We start from the raw sequence: 16,163 nt of genomic DNA on the forward strand, positions 1-16,163 counted from the left end.
ATCATCCTCCCAAAGCTGCGAGCATCTTCTCTGCCGTGTGAAAAAAAGAACCTCCTACGTCTACATGTTAACCGACTAGGATAGGATCTCCAAAGCAACACAGAAAATCAGAGCATTGAAACAACAACCTCCATCATCATGGCCAGAAACCGCAAAGACAGGGATAGCTGGGGTGAGCTACCTTTTTTAACGGATACACTAGAATTGCCATAGGAGAGATACAATTTTAATTTATAACCATCTCGGATATTTCTGTGTCTGTGTATGTATGTTGTTACATCAGTGTAGCTTGTGGATCAGTAGCCATAAATAACACGGGATACGTTCGTAAGCCTTTGCTGTACTACGCGGACAATTTATCAAATTGCTTCGTCATAATATTAATCTTAAATTAGCCTGTATGATCGTAATATTTTCGTTAAAAAGCCTTGCCCCGACCACAGCCCTGTATATGTGACGTGACAATAACACACCAGCGTAAATACACAGTATAGGCCAGTTTATAATGTCGTTTGTTTTTAACGCCTTTAAATTCTTGTATTAGTACTATGCGAAGTGTAATGACAATGCTATGTGCGAAAGCCTTCGTGCATTACTAGATGTTCAATAGTCAACGTGATATCAGTTTATTAGATCGTGCACAGTTCCAGTAACAGACAACATGGGTTTAAAAATAATGGTCTGCACCAATGGTTGTTATCTCACCCTTAGATTTGTTTCTGCGTTTGATTGCTTGTCATAAATTCAGCTACTTACGACCTGTGCTAATTGCATCTGAGCTACGGCTCTTTTCAGAATTCATATTAGCATTGATACGACAAGTGTTGAACTGTACACACATCACACATTTGTGAATTAAGTCCCTTTTGTGTAAAATGCAGCATCACACACTCCCAATAAAAACCTGTGAGATTAGAAAGGAAAGGGCAAATGGAACTTCATGATTTCTATTTACAGGTTTGAGCACTGACCTACATACAGCGAAGAAGCCCCTGTGCCATTTTGCGGTTATCTTCATTGCAGTTTCAGTGTTCAAGCAGTGACAGTGAACAGATATGGGTAGGAGTGTGATAGCACTTAAAGCTCATGTGGTTGTGCTTTAAGGAGTCAAAAGACCAGCCCAGGCCTACATCGGGCCTGCTAATAATCACCCTGTCCAAGCCCAGGAAATATGGGAGGGTTTTCGTCTTAAATAATTGACGTTATTTGGCACATTGCATTAATTTTAATGCCGCCCATTTCTCCTTTCTGGCATTCTGTATATTGTAATAGCCTACACACCACTCTGCGCCCTTTTAAATGAGGCAGAAGTAGATGTGAAGTCTTACAGATTCGCAGAGCTGCGTATGGGGGAGAATCTTCGCCCTTAAGTGGGGGATTACTTAGGCCCTACAGGCAGAATAGAAGTTTCACATGATAAATCTAATTAATTGACTGCTGGATGTTGAGAAGCTGGATTTGTGAATGTGCGCCTCTCCCTTTAGGAGGTGCTCGCTCTTTTTGTCAGCGCTGCATCTCATGCTCCTGACCTCTTGCTCAAAGTGTGGCCTTTTGCAATATCACAGAATATATATATATATATATTTTAATTCATATTTCTTTAAAGCCGGACAGGTTTTCATTTTCAATCGGAGGTCTGTGGACCTCTGGGGATACTTTAAGGTATTGCAGGGGGGTCCCTGGCCTGATATATATATATATATATATATATATATATATATATATATATATATATATAGAGAGAGAGAGAGAGAGAGAGAGAGAGAGAGATTTGGGAAAATATTTTAAAATATAAAACCCTTCTTTTTTCTTTTTCTTTTTAAATATAACCCTTTTTTTATGATGGAGTCCCCAGGATGCTGTTGAGCCTGGGCGGGGCTCCCTAGATCAGAAATGGTTGTAAACCCCTGATTTAATGGCGTTAAAATACATAATTTACTGCCAAGTCTTACGCTTCCAAAAATATACCTTTACCAGGTGAGTAGTGCTATATTCTGAACACATCAGCTAAATCCAAGTGTCCAACCACAACCATGTGATCACTGAGAACTGTTTAATTGATAGTGGCCCTGTTAAGGCACGCATTTTGAAGTTGTACATTGTCTTTGGTGGTAAGGTAGTATTGACCACTGGTACCAAACGCTACTGGATGCATTAGCCGAAATGTCGAAACTCCTAGAAATAATGTGGAAACATACCAGCACTGTAGGTCTGCTGCTGACAGGGGTGTCAGATACAAGGGGGGCTCTTTGGTTTGCTCTGGGGCACAATTTCAGGTCTACGAAACCACATATAACCAATGTTAACCTGGGATGTTCTGGCTCAGTGCATACGTCACAGTGTGTGTGTGTGTGTGTGTGTGTGTGTGTGTGTGAGTGAGTGCGTGTGTTTACGTGTGTGTGTGTCTGTGAGAGAGAGCGAGAGTGTGCGAGAGTGTGTGTGTCTGACACTTGCTGAAGTGCATAAAGCTCATTCTAAGAATGGAAAATGATTCAGTGGCAGAAGGAGATCAGCATCCCTGTGACATCAGCGCTTGGAGGGGCGCGGTCATTACTGGATGATACTGAAGGGAACACGTGCTTGTGACAATGTGGAGGGGTGGAAGCAACAGGAAAAGTGCAAGAAAGGTTGCTCCATTGGCACTGATTGCTAATTGCTTCCTATGTGCCCTTCAAATGAATCATATAAGATTCAATAAGGAATAAATATGGACCCCTTTACTGTTATGTAATTGAATAATTATGCATTATTCACAGATGGGTCATATATCCTGCATGGAAGTTTTTAGCATATCTGCACAGTTATAAAATTTCAAATTTCCAGAAATAGATCAATACATTTTGGATGCATTTCAGTGTATTTTTCAGAACAATCCAATGCAGTTTCAATTCTGAACCATGCATTGGGAATGAAAGACATAACCAAAGGAGCCATAAAAGCAACACAACAGGATAGAATTCCTGACTGGTGTCTTTGAAAAACACGTCTTGCCAGGCCGGTTGTTTAATTACAGTTTTAAAGAACAAAAATGTCTTCCACTTCCAGTGTGTATTTTGGTTGCACCTCCACGTCATTGTTTCCTTTGCATTATAATGAGAGTTTTGTGGCACAGCAAACATTGCCGAAAAAAAACAAAAAAACCTCGGGACAATTCCGCATCCTCTCCCCTGTTTAATTTGGCATGGCTGCTCTCCCGTTGTTTTCCATGTGTCAAATGTTTACAACCAGACCTGCTGACTCTGGCAGCTGCAGTCAAAAGCCTTTAGTTCTCTCTGTCTCTTTCCTCGCTGAGTGCCATTTGTCAACTCACGCATACATCATCTCCTAGTATCACATCCTCATAACAGCCTGTTAGCTATCGAGTGCTTTGTTTGTAGTTGACAGCGTTTAATAATATTATATGGGGTGATGTTTTAGGGCACTGCCGTACCTTAAGTGCAGAAAGTGTGTTTTCACAAAACATACACCAACCCTGTCTAAAGCATTCCTAGAAAATTATTTCCTGAAAATGTACTCCCTGCACTTTTCCTGTCCAGTTCTAGAGCCAGTGCTGCCTGGCTCTAGATGAACATTCCAGAAATCTGACCCAATATAGAGCATCCAGAGGGAGCAGTTTCATTTCACACATTCTCCTTCCACAGTTGCTTTGAGCCTTCAGCTGCCTCTGCGCGTTGTCAGGCCTGGGTTCAAATCGTATTTATATTGGATTCAAATACCTTTCTGTATTTGACTAAGCCTGCCTGATGTATTGGAGCAAATTAAATGATCCTAAAAGTGCAAACCCCGCCCCAATCTGCTCCTCCTTGTATTGCTCAAATGCGGCAGGCAAGATCAATAGAGCACAGAAAAGCATTTGAATCCAAAACAAATACTATTTGAACCCACGTCTGCACACTGGCATTGTTTTATGAAGGAAGTAAAATAATCAAATAATGTGTTTTTTATATAGAGATATGTCATGGAGGAGCCGCCCTGCCTGTCTCTACACTGAAGATGCGGGGGCCATGTTGGTCAGTGCGCTGAGATGCTATCTCTCCTCACAATGCGCAGCAGGGCTTTTTAGTGCTGTACGCAGCGCTGACCCTGAGACAGCGCGGGGGAGAGTCGAGCAACAGGGCAGTCACACCCAGTCACTGCCCGGAAGCCTATCCTGACACGCGACCTTACGATGTGGAAAGATAATTAGCCTATGTCATTATGCTGCTCGAAAGCACCACCTACCAGCTGACCACTTAGCCGTGTTCTATCGATCTGTAGCCGCGTGATGTCAGCGCTGTCTTCTACGTGCCCCCGAATGATCCGTAAGCAGTGGTGCATGACGAAGCAAGTCAGGCTTTCATTAACGTGATGGGGAGAAGGTTCCCGCTGCCCCGTTCGCTTTCAAATTAACCGACTCAGAATCCGAAACCGCTTCTCTTTTCACCCTGTGGAGTGGGGGAGGGCAACGAGGGCCGTATCTGTGTCTGGTTTTCATGCCAAATTCTGCTCTTAATTACCTAATTAGGCCGAACACTTACTCCCGCTGACACTTTGGCTGCACCTCTTGATAAGCGCGTGAGTGACAGCCGAGGACTGCTCTCGTGTCCCGACACGAAACCTTTTACTGTGACCTAATCTACGGGTGATCCGGTGTTGGTGTGTACAGCCAATTAGCTCATTTAGCCAGGGTAATTGGTGGAAACAAAAACCTGCATACACACCAGGCCTCCAGGACTGGAATTGCTCACCCCTGCTCTGGAGTAAAGTAAGCGTATCGAAACACAAGAGATGACCCTAATCTAATAAAAGTGTAGCTCGCACACATTTGCCGGTGTGTTTGCAGGCTTGTCCTTCTGTACATTTAACCAGCTGATTCAAAATGAGTATTTAAATCTGGTGCCAATTAATGATTATGACCGAAGTAGTTAAATATGAAATACTTTTTCCCTGTTAGATGGGGTACACAGCAAGGTGATGCTGGCCATTGAGCCAGCTGGTGGGAACTGATCCAGGGATATGATTATCTGTTTAGAAGTGGAAGAGATTCCTGGATCCTCCTGCCAAAATTGTACATGTACAGTGCTGAAATCTCACCAGGGATGGCAGAGATGCATTAGCTTAATTAAAATCATTAGCATGACTCTTTTGCCTGTTGTGAGAAAGGCACAACATTTGGATGCTTGATGAAAAATGGGAGCTAAGAGGAAAAGGCCTGATTGAGGAAAGCCTCCTGCCCCACAGTATAATTCACAATAAGTCAAACAAATTAACCAATTGTCAAGTCCAGTGGCTGGCCTGAGGCAGTTTTTGGTAATTGGATTAATGATAATTAAATGATAATACGGGCAAAATTAAACACCCTTCTAATGTGATGTTTGGGAACCACTGGCACATTGTCTGGTTTGCTTAGTCAGTTCTCCCTCCCCCTTATACTCCATTCATGATTTCAGTGATGGCAGCCCCTCCTTCGCACTCTCAGAAATAAAGCGACAGTGGAGGTCCATTTTGGTTCTTCAAGGATCAAATTTTCCAAATGTACCCTGAAAGTACAGTAATTGTCCCTTTGGGTACAAATTGCATTTTCCAATCGAAAAAAAATACAAATGAATTATATATTTCTGGCTATATATTGGCTATACATTGTATGTACATATAGGGTACCGCCCCAGTGACAAGCATTTGTACCTTTTAAAGACATTTTCCGTACCTTTATTCCTGAGACTGCAGCTTGTTGATTTGACATAATGACAAATCAGCTGAATTACTATTAATATTGACAATTGGTTGAGTATCCCTCTGCAATAAGTTAACTGTTTGTGTGGGGGCTTTGTCGTGCAAACAGGCAACTTCTCTGACAAGAGCAACCTGGACTGGAGCTCGGAGGAGGAGGAGCCGGACGGGCGGGCGCGGCCCGTGCAGGTGCTGGTCGTCAAGGACGACCACTCCTTCGAGCTGGACGAGGCGGCGCTGAGCCGCATCCTGCTGTCCGAGGAGGTGAGGGACCGCGAGGTGGTGGCCATTTCCGTGGCCGGAGCTTTCCGGAAGGGCAAGTCCTTCCTGATGGACTTCATGCTGCGCTACATGTACAACCAGGTGAGATCTCTCTCTCTCTCTCCCTCCCTCTCTCTCTCTCTCTCTCTCTGTCTCTTTCTCTCTCTCCCCTCTGGGCGATGTGGGTCTCAGGGATCAGCCACAGGAGTGCCATAGATGAATGAATGGTTTAGCCCTGTGAGTGTGTCCATAGGAAAGCTGGTCAGGCCTGATTGAGGCAGGCCTTTGTGTTGTACCTCTGTGTGTGTATGTGTGTATGTGCATGTGTGTGTGTACATGCTTTCGTGTGTGTGTGCGTATACGCGTGTGTCTATGTGTGTGTTTTTATTTGTTAATTTGCGCATTTGTGTTTGCGTGTGTGCATGCTTGTGTTTGTGTTTGTGTGTGTGTATGTGTTTGTGTTTGTGTGTGTGTGTGTGTGTGTGTGTGTGTGTGTGTGAGGAGGAGTGCTGAGATTGACTACTGGATGCAGCAGACTTACTGTGTATATTGTGTGATTGACTACTGGATGCAGCAGACTTACTGTGTATATTGTGTGATTGACTACTGGATGCAGCAGACTTACTGTGTATATTGTGTGAGTGACCACTGGATGCAGCAGACTCACTGTGTATATTCTGTACACACGCAGGCCTCAGAGGGTTGGCTGGGAGAGCCTGATGAACCGCTGACTGGCTTCTCCTGGAGGGGCGGGTCAGAGCGGGAGACTACGGGCATCCAGATCTGGAGCGAGGTCTTCCTGGTGGACAAGCCAGATGGCCGGAAGGTGAGAGTGACCTAAAATGGCCTTTAAGCCGCTGCCCTGTCAGATAAGGACACCTGCTTACCCCGCTTAATTATTCATAACTGAAAATAAATTATGGAAGTCAACTCTGCCTGTGCTTCTTTCTGTGTCCTGTAGGTGGCGGTGTTGCTAATGGACACACAGGGCACCTTTGACAGCCAGTCAACGCTGAGGGACTCTGCCACAGTGTTTGCTCTCAGCACCATGATAAGTTCCATGCAGGTACCGATGTTTGCTTTAGCCCTGCACTCTTCCCATACGCTTTTGTACATAACACATGGATGGCACTGTCGCTTAACACAGCAAGAAGGTCCTTGGTCCCGTGCAGGTTCGGCTAATTGGATACCTGTGTGAGTGAATGGGGGTGTGTGTACTGGGATGGATTGGTGATTGTATTTGTGTCTCTCGTCCTAATGCAGCTGGGATAGGCCCCCCTGCGACCCTGACCAGGAATAATTGGGTTAGATAGTGGATGGACGTACGCTACATAGTTATAACATATGTATAACAATCTATTGTTATACAGCTCTTTGGGGATGGTGAATCAGAAATTGTTACTGCATTATCCTGTTAAAGGTGTGGTTGTTATGCGTCTCCAGGTGTACAACATCTCTCAGAACGTACAGGAGGACGACCTTCAGCACTTACAGGTAGATTCTGTGGTCCTACGCTGGGTCCTATTTTAGAGAGTCACACAGAATGTAGACCTCATACCTTTGCATGTGTTTCACTTCATCTGATGCTTCTTATAAGAGAATGAGCCCTGTGTATACATTTTAACCAATGCCTTCCTTCCTTTGATCATGCTGTTTTGTAGCTCTTTACTGAATATGGCAGACTAGCCATGGAAGAAACATTCCTGAAACCTTTCCAGGTATTTAATCTCTCTTGTCATAATTTGGGTGATAAATGGACCTGCCAACCTTCTTTGTGGGCATTTCACGCCTGTTCTATGATTTTGCAAATCCAAGGAAATTGCATGCGTCTTTCAGGAGGAACATAATTGTGAATTGAGCTTTGGTTTTCATTTCAGTCAATGATTTTCCTGGTCCGGGACTGGAGTTTTCCGTACGAGTTCTCCTACGGACAGGAGGGAGGCATGAAGTTTCTGGAGAAGCGGCTCAAGGTCAGAGGTCATTTTTTTGTAGCTGAGGCATCCTAACAAACAAGGGAACAGACTGACAAGAGTGCCAGCTGAATCGCCTCATCATATATCAGGCAGTGAACTAATTTCAACAGCACCAGGGCTGGTGATGTAAACGGCAAGTCACTGGAGGCTGATGCAGGCTGTTTATAACTCTGTCGGGCCTCCAGAGAGACCCGGCAGTCTTGTTGATTCAATCTCTTAATAACAAGCTAAGGAACACAGTTTTTCATCGTCAGTAAGTGAAGAGGTCTGGGGCGGCCTATAGCCTTGTGGCTAAGGTGCTTGTGGCTGCACTGCTTCAAGCCACAATAAGGGTAGCCACATTAAGATCCGTGCAGCTGTTGGGCTCTTGTGCAAGGGCCTTAACTCCACAATGCTCCAGGGGGGAGTGTCCCCTGCTTAGTCTAATCAACTGCAAGTCGCTTTAGTTAAAAGCATCAGCTGAGTAGCTGTAATAGATAATAAATAATAAAACAATGGGTCTGACGGTGCATGGTTGTGATGAGTGGATCACGTGTGGGGGTGCGTGGTCCCACTGCAGATCTCGGAGAACCAGCACGAGGAGCTCCAGAACGTGCGGAAGCACATCCACTCCTGCTTCACGAACATCTCCTGCTTCCTCATGCCCCACCCCGGCCTCAAGGTGGCCACCAACCCGCACTTTGACGGACGGCTCAAAGGTAACGCCCACAAAGACACGGCACACCGCTGAACAGGACGCAGAAAGCATCGGCACAGACAGACATGCCACCAGGTTTCACCATTTCACCATGAGCACATTAGATAGCGATCAACAAATTGTGTTTTGGAAACGTGTACACAATGTCAGTTCACTAAATGTTTTAAATTTATTTTTTAATATCTATTGTTTACGATTTAAATAATGATGTTTTGAGTTTGTTTTGACACCCTGGTCTATAAATCAGACAGAGCAAATCAGACAGAGCTAATACACGCCAATACATATTCGTGTCCAGATTTGTACTTGACTAAACTTTTTATTTGTAAGATCACAAGTATGCAATTATAGAATGTTCTTAACTGAAAATTCTAATGCTGATCTAACAAGCACTGCTGATAACCGAAAACAGACCTAGACAGACCTTTTCAAAGCGTTAATGCAGGTGAAACAAGTTCCATGCAGGCACTGTTGATCACCGGTAGCAGTGACAGCGCATTGCCTCTGGCTAACCCTGTCTCTCCGTCTCCTGCCTGTGTGTGCAGAGATAGACCGGGAGTTCATCAACAACCTGCAGGTACTGGTCCCCTGGCTACTCAGCCCGCGCAACCTGGACGTGAAGGAGATCAACGGTAACAACATCACCTGCCGCGGCCTGGTGGAGTACTTCAAGGTAAGCCAGTCACCGTGGGCTAGCCCCGCATTAGCGCTAGCTAACACAGCTGTGAAGAGACTCTTCAAAGTAAGCCAGGCATTGTGGGCGCCACGTTAGCGCTAGCACGACATTAGCACTAGCTAACACAGCTGTGAAGAGACTCTCTTCAAAGTAAGCCAGTCACTGTGGGCCGCATTAGCACTAGCTAAAACAGCCGCGGCCTGGTGGAGTACTTCAAGGTAAGCCAGTCACCGTGGGCTAGCGCCGTATTAGCGCTAGCTAACACAGCTGTGGAGAGGCTCACTTCAAAGGCCACGGCCGTCACTCTGAGCTAATGTCAAGTATTAGTTTCTGAGTTTTTCATATTATCTGAATTCCAGTTACAGGAAAGGACAGATCTGAATTGTCAGCAGTGTCAAGTATATAGTTATGCCTCAACACAGTGGCAAACTAGAGGTATTACCATTTTATCATCAGTATTTTATCATGCATTGCAAGCAACATGTTTTTGTACTTATTATATTACTGTTTGCTCACGGCAGTACTTGAAAAAGTTTTTGAATATCAAAGGTTTATTCTTTCACCCGATCATTAAGTGATGTTACTGATGGGATAATGGTGTTGTATTTCATTGGAAAATAACTTGACTGCAACCTTCAAATGGACTCACTGATAGGGATTAACCCTTTGCTTTTCAATAGGCTTACATAAAGATTTACCAAGGAGAGGAACTGCCTCATCCGAAATCCATGCTGCAGGTAATCAATATTCTCGGCAGAACAGTAACTATTAATACAGTGGGATTGAATGACTTGAGCATTTGATGTGAGGAATATTAGCCATGCAGACGGCAAAATTATTTGTGTTTGTTCAGAAAAATAAGCAGTTACATTAAGCAATTGCATGTTTGATAAAAAAAAAAAAGCAGTTACAATACAATGCAACAGTATACAGTACGTGTAATTATTCAAAGGAGACATCTTTGACCGGTAAATACAAGTGATTAAACATCATGGCCTTCCCTTATTCCACGTAACGGTGTTCAACACAGTGTCACTTTGTTTGACTTCGTTTTGCTTTTGACCTTCGGTTTGCTTTTGACCATCATCATCCCCAGTTCAGTTAGTAGACCCATTTCACCTTTGACCTGTGACCCCTTCTCTGTCCTCCAGGCTACGGCAGAGGCCAATAACCTGGCAGCGGTGGCAGCAGCAAAGGACTTGTACAACAAGAAGATGGAGGAGGTGCGGGAGACAGGACGTTATAACTCCACCACACAATTCAATTACAATAAATACACAAAATAGAATGCGCTTAAGGCAACTAGCTATTTAACATAGCCGTCACTGTTACAGCTATAATATAAGTACAGAAGTTATGGCCAGCATGCTTGTAGCTGTATGTTTACGGGTAGAGTTACTGTGCTGCTGGTTGAGTTGGTGAGTGTACAGATGGATGCCAATGATAACCCAGAGCTAGCTTATCCTGTCCCCTGTTCACACAAGCATTTGTCAACCCTGGGCTAAGTGTTCACACAGGCTATTTTGGCACCATGCTTGGGGATATTTCTGGCGCTAACCCTTCTCTGGGGCGTGGGCCAGCTAGCCCAGGGCTAAGGTTGGTGCTAGCCCACTTTAGAATGTGTAAGTGTGAACACTCAGTTAGACCTGTGCTAAAATCCCTCTTCACCCCATGCTAAGGACAGCGTGAATAGACCTTCTGAGGTGTAGACGTTTGGGTGTAGACCAGGGATGCACACCAAGGGCCAATCCGTTTCAGGATTTTGTGCCAACTTCTGGTCTTAATTATTTCATTGACTCAATCATATCTTATCTGTGTATGAGTACCGGCTACAGCTGCAGACTTGCAAGTGTATCCTAATGATTCTACTGTGCTCAAGTATAGTCTTGAACCTGGGTAATTTATAGAACTGTCAGCAAATTAAAAACAAGACCGGACGCAGACCGGCCCTCGAGGAGTTGTGCACCCCTGGTGTAGACTGACATTTGGGTTTTTTGACGTTCCCCACTCCCCCCTCTCCTCCAGGTGTGCGGGGGCGACCGGCCCTTCCTGGCCCCCAACGAGCTGCAGGCGAGGCACGGGGAGATCCGGGAGGAGGCGCTGCAGCTGTTCCGCGGGGTGAAGAAGATGGGCGGGGAGGAGTTCAGCCGGCGCTACCTGCAGCAGCTGGAGGCGGAGATGGACGAGGTCTTCGTGCAGTACATCAAGCACAACGACTCCAAGAACATCTTCCACGCCGCCAGGACCCCCGCCACGCTCTTCGTCGTCATCTTCGTCATGTACGTGGTCGCCGGGGTGACGGGCTTCGTGGGCGTGGACATCATCGCCAGCGTGTGCAACATGATCCTGGGCCTGGCGCTCATCACGCTCTGCACCTGGGCCTACATCCGCTACTCCGGCGAGTACCGCGAGCTGGGGGCCGTCATCGACCAGGTGGCCGGGGCGCTGTGGGACCAGGTAACGCCCGATTCTGACCCGTCTGCCCGTCCCTGATGCCATCGACACGCACCCCAGCACTCAGTCCAACAGCGCCTGTCCCCCATAACACCCTACAGGCCTGTCTGTATGCACTCGTCTACTATACAAAGCGATGTAATATTAGGCTAATAATAATTGAGCCCAATGTGGGGATTAAGGGCCTTGATCAAGGCCCCCACAGCTGCACTGGTCTTATTGTGGCCACACTGGGGCTTGAACTACCACCCTTCCAGGTCCCAGTTCCAGGACTTAGTCACAAGCCCATATTCTGCCCCATACTCCCGGCAACAGCCCAGTATTTATACAGTACAGCTCACTATGATTCCAGCAGCTAACTGTTGAGTCAATACGGCACGGAAACCTGGAGCCAAATTATGACATCACTGCCAATGCAAATAATGAGTTCATGAGTGGTTTAACAATTACGCCACTGGAGGGCGACTGTCTCACCATTCCCCCAAGGGTCTAACTAAGTAGCACAGTTTTGTTTTTATTCTTGTGCCAGGCCACATAAATGGTGTGGGAAGAATGAGTGGTCCACCAACTCACAGATGAAATCCAGTTTTGTTGCAACACACTTTCCCACGTTGAAGACACATACGTCCTTCTCGCATGCAGCAGTTGTTTTAGCAATTCCCATAAATCCAGCCTGATCATAAAGCTTCCATCTCATCACTTCTTCTGCAAACCGTGCCCCATTTCCATGTCGTGCCGGACAGCCGCCTATGGAGCACAGTTTAAGAACCGCTAGCACTACCTCATCTAAGTGACGGCAGTCCTCCATAAGCAAACCTGTTCAGCCAGGCGGTTTCAGCTTAAGTCCTTTGTAAATTGTCGGTGGCACATAAAGGTGAATTGCTAGCTTGCTGTGGGAAATCAATCCCACATAGGCCTTCTGCGGGGTCTCTGCTGTGAGTGTTGTGACTCACACTTGTTATCGACCGATTCTGAGACCTTTCTCTCCTTTCTCTCCTCCTCTCTCCCGCAGGGAAGCACAAACGAGGTAAGGAAAGGTTTACCACGCTTCTGTACCACCAAGGACTATTTTTACCTCACTGAATTTGTATCTTGGCGCAATGATTTCCTGTTATTTTTATTTGGTTCTATTTATTTCATAGTTATTGCATCATTAAGCCACGGGTGTACCGAGGGGCATCAAGCCATCTCACACAAATCTCGCAGTTTCGGTATTAAATTTCAGTCTGGTTGTGGTTGCTCATGGAAACCGCAATATTGCCAGATGGGAAGTAGAAACATAAACCTATTACTGATGTTAATGGGCACAGGATATGAAGAAGAAGAGCACGTAATGACTCCTTTCCTATGAAACTCCTGCCAAAACAACTGAGAGAAAATGTCACAGGACTTAAGAGTGACACCTAGTGGGTGAAAACACCACAAAGGATTTATAAATCAAAATGATTTCAGTATTTTCAAAATACTTTCAAAACTAAAAAGAACAGTATATTTTGTAACACCTGTTTATAGGAAGTAGGAGCAACTGCCTTTATTCATTTTAGTGAGTTAGATTACATTACATTACATTAGTCATTTAGCAGATGTTAGCTGTTGGTCAAGTCAGCTATGTGTATGGTAGGGCTGCCCAACCCTGCTCCTGGACAGTAGATCCCTCCAACTCCAATTTGGCACACCTGATTCTACTAATTCGCAGCGCAACAAGATCTCTTGCTGTTGAATGAGGTGTGCTTTGTCAAGGTCGGAGTGAAAACCTACAGGGTCGGCAGATCTCCAGAAACAGGGTCGGGCACCTCTGGGGTGCATTGAGTGTGTTGTGTCATCGAGTGTGTTCTGTGACAGTCCCCGTCTCGTGTCTTGTTTTTTCGTCCAGTCTTAAAATCTGCATTTAAGATGGCCGCCCTTCTCAGAGTGCGTCTGTTGTTAAGGAGTCTTACTGTTGCAGCCGTCTCCCCCCTGGCAGGCTCTCTGCAAGCTGTACAGCGCGGCCGCCAGTCACCGGCCCCTGTACCACCACGCCTTCCCCAGCCCCCAGGCCCAGGCCCAGGCCCAGGCCCCCGAGGAGGTGGAGAGGAAGAAGAACTGAAGCTCTCAGCACCTGGGCAGGCCGCCGCAGGGGCTTCTGGGTCACTAAAGTAGCATGACGGACAGAGAGAGGGGCGGAGCATCCTCACCCACCGGGCACTCTTTATTATTCTCTGATTGACAGGAACAGTCTAGTAACGCATACACTACTATATAGCTAATGGGAACAAAGTGAGATCCAACACGCTACGGCTAAATCTCCCGCTGAGGGGGGGTCGAGGCTTCAAACAATGGAGATCACGCGTCGTCGTTATTTTTCAAGCTTGGTTTAAAAATAACGTGTTTTTTTCTTTTGTTTTTTTTCTTTGTTTCAAAGTAAAAAAATAAAAACGTCTGTACATATTCATTTTAAAGGACAAGGGTGAGACGGTATAAAACACAGGGCTATGCAGGTGTATATTTGCTGTTGTCTTTCACGTAGATGCGCTGCCGTTGGAACGCGCGCGGAGCTGTTGAGTCAATTCTTCATACAGGCCGTTTCATTTGTGTTCGATGCAATGTTTACGTTTAGTGCCGTTAAAGATTTGTAATGTTTAGAATATGAAGTATGCACCTTTTAAAAGGTATACAAGGGATAATTTTAACTATTTATTCAGTTACCTTCATAGGTTCTCCATTATATCTCTATTAGGGTATTAGAGTTCTTGAACTTTAAATATATTTTAGGGCTTGTATTTCTGAAGATTTTGCATTTAAATGTTTCTACATAAACACGCACTGTGTGCACAGCATATTTACTGAAAAATCCAACTGCAATTCCACTGAAAACTGGGCACCTGTACACCGTTTTTAGTGCGTTTCTTTGCAAGCATTACACGCAGAGCTGAGTTTCCCCCGTGAAGCAGTGCTTTGGCATACAGTAATGGGGTGCCATGTCTTTGTGCTGTACACTCAGCTAGTCTCGCCCTCTGACATGACTGGATGACAGCACTGGGTGACGAGGCTTGTGCTTGTCCTCATACTCATTGTGAACCAGAGCTAATGTTACACTGTCATCTCATTTGACTGCAATCAGCGTTCACAGCTTTGATGTTCTGGGAGTTCAGCACAGCCAGAGACTGATTGGGTGGTGATTATGGGTGATAACTGTACTCTCGCAGTCGATATGGTTACAGGGAAAAGGCTGGGATAATTTCTGAAGAGCAAGTACTGCAGCAAACTCATAAAACAGAGCCGTTTGTTTACACGTTTCCGCCGTAAAAACGTAGACAAAAATAAAGGACGAGCTAAACCAGTGAAAGCTCATGGAAATGTCTGAGCTGGCTGAGGGCCATACTGTTTACAGCAGAACTGGTGAGTCAGATCATCGAGGCTTCCTCTTACCCCAGGGATGTTCCACAGTGAAAGTTCCGGCAGGGTTCTAAAGCACACGCGCTGTTCCGTGGTTACCGAGGCGACAGTTCTCGATTGCATGCTAATAGGGATCGTTGTCATTGGAAGAGATACTTTGACCTGTGCGGTGGCGGGGAAAGCCGATTGGATCCCCCGTTTTACATGCGAGATGTTTACCTCTGTCTGTCTACTGCTGCATGGTGAACACATCTATCGAGCGGAGTTCTGTTCCAATCAGCTTCTATTCGTGACAGTGGCTTGTGATGTAAGAGCGCTTACGTGTTTGGGTTTGGTGGACTGTTACATTTGTAGAATGTGCTCATTGAATTTTAAGCTCCATCCGCACTTAGTCGTTGAAAAGTTTTATGTAAATTTGATTTCGCTGTATAAACCAGTCAAATATGAAGATCATGTTTTTGTTTTTTTTGTATTTTAATTTTCCATGTTGATATTTTGTATTGGTTTTCAGCACAGTCGACCAAGGAGTTGGTCCTATCTGTGTCTGACCAAAGAGATTTCTACTGGAACGCTTTGTTGCTAATCAGAATTGTGAAGAAAGGGTAGAACACAGCAACACAATTCCAAACTTCCATTAACCGTCTTCCATTTTATGTTATGTCACCATTTGTGAAGCACTATTATGAGTTTTTATTAAATGGGGGAAGAACATTTGACTGGTCTTTTGAATTTAGAAATAATCAGATTTTAAAACAAAAAGTTTGAGAAATATAATAAATACATTACACACATCCATATCAGTGATCATAACGAATACTGGAATGATTTTCCACTGCTTCCTCTTATGGGAAATAAGGGGATCATTTGTTTAATTTAAATGAGACTAGATCATATATCGGTTTCCATACCAGGCATCATGTACCACAGAAGAAGAAAATCTTAAGGCCGAAATGAAACTGCTAGAGAACTGCAGCCATAGCACCACACATATTGCTATTGTTAATGCGTACACATCCAG

General features: G+C 45.0%; 1 protein-coding gene across 2 annotated transcripts; it reads left to right on the top strand.

Moving 5' to 3' along the window:
• Positions 1-39: 39 nt before the first annotated feature.
• Positions 40-15,856, top strand: atl1 (atlastin GTPase 1). 2 transcript variants are annotated; one of them, XM_061241082.1, is made up of 14 exons: positions 40-172; positions 5,822-6,072; positions 6,662-6,796; positions 6,932-7,036; positions 7,414-7,464; positions 7,632-7,688; positions 7,848-7,940; positions 8,503-8,641; positions 9,186-9,313; positions 9,997-10,053; positions 10,468-10,539; positions 11,342-11,773; positions 12,783-12,797; positions 13,716-15,856. In XM_061241082.1, the coding sequence occupies exons 1-14, from the start codon at positions 139-141 to the stop codon at positions 13,854-13,856; spliced, it is 1,710 nt and encodes a 569-aa protein (XP_061097066.1). In that variant the 5' UTR covers positions 40-138; the 3' UTR covers positions 13,857-15,856. The 2 variants fall into 2 exon arrangements, with proteins under 2 accessions (XP_061097066.1, XP_061097075.1); XM_061241091.1 differs by having other exon boundaries at positions 13,734-15,856.
• Positions 15,857-16,163: the final 307 nt, after the last annotated feature.

Source organism: Conger conger, chromosome 1 (assembly GCF_963514075.1).
Source record: "Conger conger chromosome 1, fConCon1.1, whole genome shotgun sequence".
Lineage (NCBI taxonomy): Eukaryota > Metazoa > Chordata > Actinopteri > Anguilliformes > Congridae > Conger > Conger conger.

Coding starts and splice junctions, on each gene's coding strand:
- atl1 (XM_061241082.1), top strand. CDS start 139: ATGGCCAGAAACCGCAAAGACAGGGATAGCTGGG. Junction 7,465..7,631: donor ACGACCTTCAGCACTTACAG/GTAGATTCTGTG, acceptor GCTGTTTTGTAG/CTCTTTACTGAATATGGCAG. Junction 8,642..9,185: donor CTTTGACGGACGGCTCAAAG/GTAACGCCCACA, acceptor CTGTGTGTGCAG/AGATAGACCGGGAGTTCATC.